Source organism: Oculina patagonica, chromosome 3 (assembly GCF_052425735.1).
Source record: "Oculina patagonica isolate OP01 chromosome 3, crgOcupat, whole genome shotgun sequence".
In the NCBI taxonomy this organism is placed as follows: Eukaryota; Metazoa; Cnidaria; class Anthozoa; order Scleractinia; family Oculinidae; genus Oculina; species Oculina patagonica.
The window spans coordinates 16333871-16345544 of NC_135760.1; the positions used below are offsets into that span (position 1 = coordinate 16333871).

General features: G+C 38.5%; 1 protein-coding gene across 1 annotated transcript; it reads right to left on the reverse strand.

Moving 5' to 3' along the window:
• Nucleotides 1-4216: 4216 nt before the first annotated feature.
• Nucleotides 4217-9580, reverse strand: LOC144646967 (ectin-like). Its single transcript, XM_078506689.1, has 6 exons — nucleotides 9450-9580; nucleotides 8733-8756; nucleotides 7865-8096; nucleotides 6863-6950; nucleotides 4973-5125; nucleotides 4217-4341 (listed from the first exon to the last, which is right to left on the reverse strand). Coding segments are annotated over exons 1-5 (495 nt in total). The 5' UTR covers nucleotides 9451-9580; the 3' UTR covers nucleotides 4217-4341; nucleotides 4973-4975.
• Nucleotides 9581-11674: the final 2094 nt, after the last annotated feature.

An 11674-nucleotide genomic window follows, 5' to 3' on the forward strand; every position in this document is an offset into this window, starting at 1 on the left:
TGGAGCAGCAGATGCAGTTGAACAGTCGGTTGCCTTTCTACGATTTCGAGGAAACGTCGTTCTGGAGTTGGTCCTTCACGGCATTTCCAACCAGTTCGTCGTCTTAACGGGATGGAGAACATGTTGTGGGCAAACTAACATGTTATCTTACTGCAGGAAACACTTATTCAGCGAGTCAGATCTAACTAAGGGCCTGTTTGCATGATTCCGGAATGACTTTCATTCCGGAACGAAACTCGTTCCGGAATGAACTTCGTTCTGCATTTACATGACAGAGTTGACTGGTTCATCCAAAGGCATTTTCACGTGCGCGATTTAATTTTCACGCGAGATCAAAACAAATTGGCGCATGTTTCGCGCGAGATCAAAACAAGATGGCGCATGTTTCGCGCAAACATGTTTTTGTGCCCAGTGATGGCCGTATCTGCAATTTTAACTAGTAATTTGACCATAGAACTGCTTTCTTGGGTAAACAGTAAATGCTATTACGTTGTTTCGCTCTGAATTCAAACTCTGGAGTCCGTATATATGCAGTTTCATGAGCCGGTTACGATTTCATCTCGGAACGAAATTCGTTCTGTGTTTACATGATACCAGAATGAGATGTCATTCCAGAACAAAACTTTCATTCCGGAATGACTTGACTTTCGTCTCGGTATCATGTAAACAGATACTCGTTCCGGAATGAAAGTCATTCCGGAATGATGTAAACAGGCCCTAAGCTTTTTCTTTCTGCACAAGGGATTAGTACAAGGTTATCGATAGGAATAGGTGCTGTATAACAAGTACCTGAAATACTATATTTAATAGGGGACAAATGCTTTATAGTGCAAAATGAATTGTGCATCTCTTTCCTTCGTTACACGTTTCTTTCGAGTAAGGAAAACACTCTGGAGTCAGTCAAATTAATCTGTTTAGCCCAATCTGAGACGTTAATTGAATAAAATGCATATGTATCAGGTGGTTTTCGTTTTCTGGGTATCTTGAATGTACAAGGTGGTGGAAACAGCCTCATAAATTTTAACATGAGGAAAATGAAGAAATGTATCAATTTCAAGTAAACTGGACATAACGACTCAAATCTTTTAACATCGTGAGAGAAAACATCTTTGGCACAAATTTGCTGAATACTGCGATTATTGTTGCGTTCGGTAACATATTCATTTTTACCTTTGTCAGTTGTCTCTAGTAATATTTGTCGATAATAAACATCATGGTCTCCATATAATATTTGGCTCGTTTCGTAATTTTGATATTGCAGAGGGTAGAGAGTGGACCACTGCGAAATCTAATTTCTGTTCTTGGATCCGTATGTAATCTTCATGGCTCTCTTTTGATTTAGCTTTGACTTCATCATGATCTGCTGAATCTTCGGAAAAATTCTCTTTCGATATCTCAATTTCATTGTTTTCATTATTCTCTAGAAACCAGATTTCCTTTTGTTCATTGTCTATAAGTTTTAATTTGTCTGAGTTTTCTGTTTTATTTGTTTTCACTATTTCAATTTCATGATGAAAGGAGCCGTTTTCGCCATCCATTTGTTCATTCAGTTTCTATGTTGACCTCAATGTTATTGCCTGCAATCATACTAGAACAAGCTTTTCTTTCTATGTCTACAACCGAAATGTATTTCTCTTCCTCGATGTAAGTATCATTTATTTTCTCTGTTAATATCATAGGTGACAAATTACTCCTTAATTTTGGCGCGAAATTTCAACGTTAATTTATAATTTCACATGTGAAATTATAAAATTGCCATGGCAACGTAGTTAGCGGCGAAATGGCGTCCGGAATAAAAGATGTTTTAAAGCTTAAACTTTGTACATTTTCGCTTGAATTTCATCTTAGCCAGCTAGCCTTGGCCATGTATTAAAACTTTTGATGATGTTTTATATTTCAAAACGTCAAAACGACTTACAATAAGCCAATTACATAAATGGCATCGAGTGGATTTTTGAGCGTTTTACACGAGCGCCGTTTTCAGTTCATTCAAGACGAACTATGGTCATAATGTGAGAAATAATTGATAGTTGTTTCATCTTTGAAACTTTTTGTCAACAGCAAAAAGGAATCTCTGAAGGGTTTTATTCAAAGACTAAAAAACTTGCGAACTTAAGCAAAATGTATGCTTTCAACTTTTCAAAGCTCAGAGTTCGCGATGCAATGTACCAGTCAAAAACACCTACGATTGCAAGCGTAATTTGTCACCTATGATATTAAAATGTAATCAAATGGTATACTCGTGAAATTAGAAAATAATTTCACAAAATTCTAATAATTTCCCTCGCCTGAAGGCTCGGGAAATTATTAGAATTTGGACAAAACGCGCGTGAAATTATGTCCTAATTTCACTCGTCACCATTTGATTACCCATACTAATTCTTGGATTTGACTTAATTCGTGTTCTTTACCGTGCCTTCATTGTCCAAATTGGTTTGACGAACTTGTCGTTGTTAGTGAAATTTGCAAAAGATCCATGATCGTCATTTTTGTCATTTTTCCTTTTACGCATTCTGTCAGCCATTTCCTGTGATCTAACAGCGTAACAAGTGGTCTCAGTTGCATCTGTTTGAAATTTATATTCCTTAGGTTCGCCAGCATTGACAGTTACAGCCCTTTTCTTTTTCCGCCCGTTTACACATGAAGGATATAAAGTGATTTACCCACTTATGCATTCACCCGTGAATTATAATGTATACCATATTACGACAGGGCATAAACATTTTAAATCAATAGAAATATTGAGGTCTGTTATCCTAAGTTTGTCGATGGAAATACGCAATATCATGCTTGGTTTTGAAGTTTCATCATTGATCGTTTTTTTACTGAATGCTTGTCTCGACAGTTTGCTTACGTGAATGCGCAAACAACGTGGACGTATTCACTTAATTTGTTTATTTAAATTGTTCCTTTGTGTCATTGTGCTTTCGTTTTCCAGTTTTTTTATTATTATTATTTCCCACAGACATATGCCTTGAAAAGCACTATCCAGTCTTAAAAAGACCAAAAAATACCTTGTTAAGTTGCCATGGGAGGCTTTGTCACCTGTGGTGAAGTGGGTGTTTATGGTAATAAGTAAAACAGTCATGAAAGACTGAGAGTTCGGTGTTAAAGGCGGAAAAATGCATACACCTTATTTAATTGACGTTGTCAGAGCTTACGGAGCAGAAATAACAAAAATATCCACCACATTCCCCAACACTGAGGTGAATAATTGTTTTAGTATCTACCACACAAGTTGAATAATAACTAGCTAACTTAGTTATTTTGGAAGACGAAGAGCCACCCTGTGGAAGCTCTTCTGATCTAATAAAGTTATTATTATTATTATTATTATTATTATTATTATTATTATTATTATTATTGTTATTATTATTATTATTATTATTATTATTAAAACATCACTTTCGGTTAACAAAGCGACGCGCGAGAGGCAGTTTGTTTCTCTTTGGCTGCTCGGAATGGAATAATGACTTTGCTAATCACCTCCGAGTTAACCAATCAGTGCGCGCGAAAAGCACTATTCACTTGTGTGGTATATACTAATGTGGGTTAGCTCTTAAAGTCCTCAGATGTGAAGAAGACAAGGCCGACGGGTTAACGTCACTCTTCAACCAAGTGGTCGCCTGAACTCAGAAGACAAGTTTCTTAATGTACAGCCAGCATGATCTTACCAGTTATAAGTGGCTCGGCTGGGAATTCGAACCCACCTCCGCCCGCTTTCAAGTCCGAGCGCCCCTATCAACTGAGCTAATCAGGCGGCATGTTAAAAGCGACAAAGGTATACCTGACGGCTTTTAAGACAACATATGCCGATACAATAAAATTAATACTAGATAACAAAATGACTCATTTTGCCTGGGACAAAAGATGTGAGGAAAATATTTTGACGTAGATATCAAAAGATATATTTATCGCTAAATTAACTTTCTGAGATTGTATAATGTCCGGGGGCTTAGGGTTAAATATGCGCAAAATTGTCAATATTCAGTGATATGGTCAACCCGAAATGACATCAGATCTTTGCTGTAAGTGAACCAATGAATAGCAACAGCTGGTTCGCAAGCGTTCTTCTTAACTTCCCCTCTCCTCTCCCCTATTCCCCTCGCTTTGCTAGCTCGTCGTTCTTTCCTCCTTCCTCTTAGTATTAGTGAATCTGTTCAAAGGCTATACCCATATATAGCCCCCAAAACAAGCACTGATACTGTTTATTTTACCACACATTACTTTTATTGAGCTTTTTGTCTAGATCTACTACAATATCTTTAATGCTTTTGCCTCAATGATCGCCATCTTATAAATCTGGCAGATCTCTTTAATTCCCTCAGGTTAAGCTCAAATCTAAAAAAGGACAATAAAAACAGCACTTTACTGCTATCATCAGTTGGATGTAATCGTTATTAATAACAAATATTCTGTGAATCACAACTTTGTCTTGAAATAATCTGACTAGGCAACTGCCACAAGAAGTGCAGCATCTCTCGTAAGCTTGTAATTCTACTGGTCTTCTAGTGTAGCATGCGGTTAATACTGTTTTGGGACTAGGGGCATTGTTCCTGTTGTTTGTGTTAGTGTTCTCTCGTAACGTATAGCGAGCAATTTATGTGAGATCATGCGAGAGCTGCTATTTTTATTACGCTATCCGATTATTTGAGGCCTCTAAATTAAGTATTCAACAGTTGGAATCTACTCTTCCAAAATTCATTTCTATTTAATACACTTTATAATTATTGTACGCATGCAATTGTATAAATAAGGTAGTTTTTTGTTTCACTGTTTTTTTAGTTCATCAGCCTAAGAAGCAGGCTGCAGTCACTGCTCAGTGAACTCAGACCCGATGTGCGTGTCTAAAATGTAACGTAATTATAGAATAAAAGATTCAAATCAGTAATAGTTATTTCTATATCAGGGCGCAATCATGTGCGCAATGGTCAGCTTAAGATCACTATTATCGAGATATAGCAATGCATACTTGTCAGTTCTCTGGCTTAACGTTTGCTCCAAACTGGCCGATAATGTTTCCTTGTGGGGAATAGCGTGCCACAATGTAAGTATTAGTGTATCCGTTGCTGTCTACCATTTTCTTGAGACCCGCTCCCACATGAGTAGTTCCCTTCCAAACTACCTGCATTGCAAATTATTTAAATAAGTACTAGGAGTTGCTGATAGCAAGTAAAGTGCTGCGAAGAGAGTTATAAGAATAATAATAACAGTAGGAACGGAACGGAAGGTCATAGGAATGTTTCGAATTTTCACATTTTCAGATGTGAAAGATGTGATTTCTCTCAGCGAGTGAAATGCTGGTAATGCTTATGACTGTTTCCAAACACAACCTTGCGTGCACGTGCAATTCGATCGCAAAGCCATCAGAAACACCAATACCCGATTCCCTCTATAGCGCGCGCCTGCAGTGAATCACGGTAGTTGTATTCATCAAACCTTGCGCGAGACTCCAAAACCACCGACAAGAGAATTATCTGCGAAGATCAATCGCTTTCTCTCCGTCCTTGTAGCTTTTAACAGTTTCTTTTGTCCTTCCCTTTAGTGAACTTGATCGACTTTAAATTCAGCGCTTTTAATTTTCTAGCTGGTCGCTCCTTCTGACTTGTAAAGACTCTGTAAAATACATTATCTTCAACTCCGCAATTATTTCGGATGTTTCCGTTAACCTAATTCATTTGTCAGAACTTTTCATGATGTAGAAAACTTTAGAAGAGGTAAAACGAGGAATACTTACGAAGAAATATTATCCTTTGCTCGCCATGTTTTTCATTCAAATTGCAAAGTGAACAACATGCCAATAATTTTACCGCCAAGAAAACGCGGGTGCCCAAAACAGCAGTACCGCGCGATTTCCCGCCAAAAAACGATCTTATCTTCCCCACCCCTCGCGTCCGGCTGCCTTGGGATCCCCTCCCCCTACCCCAGAGTATGTACAGGCAGGCCGGGGGAGGGCTTATAGTAACCAACATTTTTTATGACGCCTAAAAGCTCAAAGCTCGTTCCATTCCAGCGCGAGGTCATTATGAAAACGTTTGCGTGGAGCCTTCGCAAATCATTGTACTTTTTGCTGGGTATATTTCGCGCTTAAGACTCAGAAAGTAAAATTTCTCCTTAAATAAGCTTAGGAATGAATAATGTTAGTGTTTGGTTGCAGAACAAAGACCTTTAAATTAACGGTATGAATTGCGTAAGTTTCGATTTCGTGTTTGACAACAACTTGGCTTTACTTGATCTTGCATATTTATAGCTTTTCCTGACTATTTTTTCTGACTGTCTATTACACGTTCGGAAGTCGTTTCTCGTAGCTCTGAAAATGCAAGGGCATGTTTTCGGATATCCAATTACACGGGAATTATCAAAGCGAATTATAAGAAGGCCTCGTAAATTCGTTATTCATCAGAGCTGGCGCATAAGGGATGAAAAGACCGTTTCCCCGGCACTATACTTGACCATCTTGCTCAATAGAGGTTTCTTGGGGAGCATTTACAAAGTACTGAACAGAAGCGCAAGCGGCAGCGCTTTAAACTTTAACTTCTTGCTCTTTAGCGAAAAGGACATCGCAAACGACAAACGCAGCTTCCACATTTTACATGCCGCTGATCATACGTACTGCATGTACTCAAAATCATCGCCAGCGAAAAAGTCAAATCAAGTGTGTCGCCTTTTTTAAGCGCCCAGGCCCCGCGCGGACAGTGAAAAATAGTTCTGCTGATACGCTAAGGCTTCGCAGCAATAATTACAATTACTTTCTACTAATTACAGGTACTTTCTACTCAGGCGCCATCCTCAATACTTGCAGAGGCTACTCTGCCAGTGAGCTGTCCGTAAGAAAGGTTCGAATTATATGGAAATAAAATACCTGGGTGAAGTGGCCATAGCCCACATCGTTAAACTCCTGCAAAGTTTGTGGTGGGTTATTGTAGTCATACAGAGATATCTCGTTGTACCTACAAGAAAAAAAAGTACAAGCAGGATTGTTTGAGTTAGGGCGGACTAAGACGGTACCACTTTCTTTCATGCGACAAGCTTCCGACATTTCCATGAGTTTTTAGAACGTAGTTCATTTCTTTGTATGGTTTGGTTTCCTAAAAACAAAGTAGTCAAGTGTGCCCATTTACACTAAACACACTAGCTAATGATCCAATTAGAACACCTAGCCAAAACTCACAACCGGTTTAACCCTATTCAGACCGGGCTTTTTTTGGACCTTCTCAGACTGGTGGGGCTTCGGAAGCCCCCCCTATGTAACTTCCAGAATATTTAAGCAATCACCATGAAACTTATAGGATCTATTGCACGTCCGAAACTCTCTCTTTTGGTATACGTCACGTGGGATGGTGACGTCACATAACGTGACAATTACATCATGATGTCAAAACAGCCGCCATCTTGGATCCGCCATCTTGGATTTCAAATTTTTTCCAAAATGCCAGAAAACCACCCAAAATCATTGCAAAGTACTCAAAATGAATAAAAATGTGCTTTAAACCCATAAAAATGTAAAAATAATGCCATTTAAGTTGATTTTTATTAACAGAAACACGCAAAATTACAAATTTGGGAAAACATGCCTGTCAAAATGCCGTTGCCATGGTGATGTCAAGTTCCTGACATATCATCCAACCCCACCAATTTGTTGCCAGATAAATTTTAGGAAAACTCAGAAAGTTTGGCAGCGTTTGGTTAAATCTTAAAAAAGTTATAAAAGTTCAAAGTCAGCGCGGGCCTCAAAAGCCCCCCCCCCCGGTCTGAATAGGGTTAAACAAGAAAACAACGTAAATTACAAAATATAAGGAAACACATTATTACTTGTGACAAGTCGAACACAAGCGTTAGTTGACTTGACATTGAAAGCGCTCACCAACTCTCCACCGCGTCAGCACATGTCTCGACTGTTGAGCCGGAAGTACTGTATTTGTACAGGTTTTCTCCTTCGCCAGTACCCGTTGCGTGGTGAATAGACCCATTTTGTGCCAACACATCGGCCCAGTCCTTCGCATGTTGAGCCAGCGTGGCATCCCAGACCAGCGCTGGCGTGTTCTGATGAAGGGCACGCTTGGCATTATGGGCTTGCAGGCAGGCGTCCCCGTCCACTTTGTGTAATGAAAAACATGAATATATGCACGTTCACTATAATTAAACTTTACGGCTTAATTCATGTATATATCTATATATAATATAGCTGGCACTCTCATCAGTATCTATCTCATAGAAAAAGCTATTCTTTATTGGAGTTAAAAAAATAAATCCTGGTTCGAGCAAACGACATAACGACATGGCAACAAGGACATGACGACATAAAGAAAAACATATTTTCTTTTGCTATGTCGTTGTGTTGCTCATTATGGTGACAAACAACATCAACGGATTTTTTTTTTTGTGTTGTTTTTTACTTATGCGTGACTTTGCTGTTATGTCTTTATGTCGCTGTTATGTCACAAATGTAAACCAGACTAATGTAAACTGAGGTACAAGGTGCGCTTTGATTATCAAAAACCAATGGACTGTTTTATCGGTTAACACTCGGTAGGTAAACCGCAAAACGAGAGAATGAGGTGAGAAAAAAAAATCCGAAAATGCAGAAACAAAAATAGCTCGGAATTCTCGGAAATCAATTGCGAGGAAAAAAAATTAATGGCTAAAAGTCGATTACATAAGGCTGATCAATTTGGGTTGTTAAAGGAACAGGGAATCAAAACTTGTTTACTTGTCTGTTTGCTTCAACTCACCTTGTGGGGCTGGAGTTGTAGGCACTGAAAAACAAATATCAATTGCAGCTTTAAAAAGTATACATTGCTAGCCTGCGTAGCTGGCAGTATAGTTGGGTTTTAAGGACAAGTAAGCGGCGAAGCCGCGAGTGGCTTGGGGAGGAGGAATTGCTTGTGCTTAAAACCCAACTATACCGCCAGCTACGCAAGCTTATACATTGCAACATAGACCAACAAAGCGCTACCATTTTTTAATAAGCTAACGAACGTGAATTAGCTCTATGAATCTTGGACTTGCAATTAAGTGTAAGTATTAACTTGTTTTTTCTAAGAAAGCAAGTAAGGGACATACCATATTTTTTTTTGGGGGGGGGGGGGGGGGGGGATGAGAAATTTCCTTTGCAAACTTTTTTTTATTTGATGCACGCCTGTAAACATTTTTTTCGAAAAACAAACTATGTTTTGTTTTACATATCGTGTTTGTAAACAATTTATTTTGTCTTTTATAAGCCCTGCAAACATTTTTTTTCAATATTTTTCATACCCCCCCCCCCCCCACCCTCCCCAATGGTCCGTCCCTAATTTGTAACTCGACATGCAATGATGGATGAAGGAACAAGGGGGGATGCTAAATTGTGAAATTTGTATGCTTTTAATCAGATTAGTGTTAATTAGTTCTTCGACAACTGGACTTAGATAAATCTCACTATCGTATATTTGTATAACGGCCTCACTTACTTATGCAGTAGCCACATGTTCGTAGCAGTTGTCTTTCATAAACTGATAGTATTGGCTGCTGCTTTCACAGTATCCTAAAGCCTTAAAATGCGCACATTGACCACTTTTGTCATACTCCTCTGGTGTACAGGCTACAGAGTAGCAAAGAATAAGAAAATCAATTCCTTTTACTCAAAAAAGACCCGGAAACAACTAAAAGACTACAGTAAGTACTAAAGTGGGAATGTTTTACTTTAAGTTTGTATAAATTTACACAAAAGGTTAATTTTATATCATGCAAACTTTCCACCCGAGGAAACCCTGCTTCGAACAAGTAATGGTGAGCTACTACCCATTCAGTATCAGTTGTCGCGTACCGTATTTACTCCAATCAGCGCCGCGGCGCTTATTAAATTTTTCGCGCCTCAAGTGCGGCGCTTATTCGAGGGCGGCGCTTATTCGAGGGCGGAGCTTATTTGAGGGCGGCGCTTATTTAAAATTTGTACACCACAAAAAATCTTATCTTTTGCAGTAATTGTAAAGAGCGTCTTCTGATTGTCAGTATTTCTCTCTTGCTGAGTCAAAAGTGGCGCTAGCTGCCCTGGCAAAGTTTGCAGCGTTCAGAACATTTACAGAACTTTGTATTGTAAGAATGATAAATAAAAAAAAACTAACAAGCGAGCGGTAAAACAATCACTTTGAACTGCAAAATATCGCTATTGATGAAAAGAAATGTTCAAGATTGTTTTAGAGTTGCTTTGTAGTGCCATTTTTAGTTCAACGAAATTCATCAAATAAGCGCTGCATAGGAACTGCGGCGCTTATTAACTTTATTGTCCCAAATGCGGCGCTGAATCAAGGGCGGCGGTTATTCGGGGGCGGCTCTTATTCGAGTAAATACGGTACGCTTTTATGCTTCTGTAACAGCTTTAATTTGAAACTCACGATGTGGGGCTTGAGTGGGTGGGGCTTGAGTGGGTTCCACTGAAACACAAATCAAAAATTAATTAATAATATTAAATCATTTCAGGTATAAAAAGCTTAACTTCTGTGCATGATGCTGAACAAATGGTGTTCTTGCAAACTATAAGGAAAATAAATATAATACAGCAACAACCAAGCGCTTTTGTCGTTTGGGTTATTATTTTGGTACGTTTCTCTCAGCGCTAACTTTTGCAACGCCAGGCATATTGAGTATTAAGTATTAGTGCATCCATGGGGCCTGACGTGCTACAAAACTCAGTTTAACCAGAGAACTAGCAAAAGATGTTGAATCCTCAACTCAATTTCGAATTACGTCTTTTTGCTCAGGAGTATAAATGGACACTAACAAAAAGTTTTATTCCTCACTTGCTGGTAGATTATTGAAACAACTGATCTAATAAAGCCACCTTTGATTGCAATTTCTTTATCACGAAATTGTCACAAATAACACAACTTTTTTCTAACGCGAACTCGTCTACTAGGACTTATTAATGGCATTCATGTAAATCATCGCGATCTGTTACAAACACGAGATTTTTAAACTGGTCCATTTTGTTGAATATACTCTGGTATGTTGTATTTCACTTACATTCACAGTTGCCACAGCTTGCATAGCAGTTTGCTTGCATAAACTCATAGTATATGCTACTTTTCTCACAGAAACCGGCTTCTTTCCAATATTTACATCCATCACTTTTGTCTAGCTGGTCTTCAGTGCACACTGCAAGTTAAATTGCAAGAAGAATTTAAAATAATATCGTACATGAGGAAATGGTCCGTTTCGGTGAATATCTGTGCGGAAGACCTATAATCGCCTACGATTTTCGGATTAAAGTGTGATGAGAGTCCATTACATGAGAAACCAGAGATTCCTTTAGCTCAAACTTTCGTGTCATGGGGAATGTAATTCCTGTTGTTTTCGGAGAGAGAAAAATGTTGTTTTGGCAACGAAAAAAGCCAGCTACGATTTTCTAGAGGGCAACAACGGCTCGTAAATTTGATTAGCTAGCGTATCCCGAAAAGATACACTTTTCTTAGCGTTTAAAAATAAGGCTTTAAATCGCACACAAAAAAAGGGTGTCCCGACATCCACAGTGTCTCCCGTGACTACCAGCGAGTTAATTTCTGGTAAAGTAAAGTTTTACAAATTAAAATAAGTCAATGGCAAACTATTAAGCAATTATTTTGCTTGCGTCAATATTTCTAGTTAATTTTTCAGTATTCTCATGGGCTCCTGGTATTCTGTAATAATATTAAAACTA

Excerpts from the sequence above, each read along its gene's own strand:
- LOC144646967 (XM_078506689.1), bottom strand. Across the intron at positions 6,951-7,864 it reads GCTGACGCGGTGGAGAGTTG|GTACAACGAGATATCTCTGT; the intron begins GTGAGCGCTTTC and ends TTTTTCTTGTAG. Across the intron at positions 5,126-6,862 it reads GCTATGGCCACTTCACCCAG|GTAGTTTGGAAGGGAACTAC; the intron begins GTATTTTATTTC and ends TTTGCAATGCAG.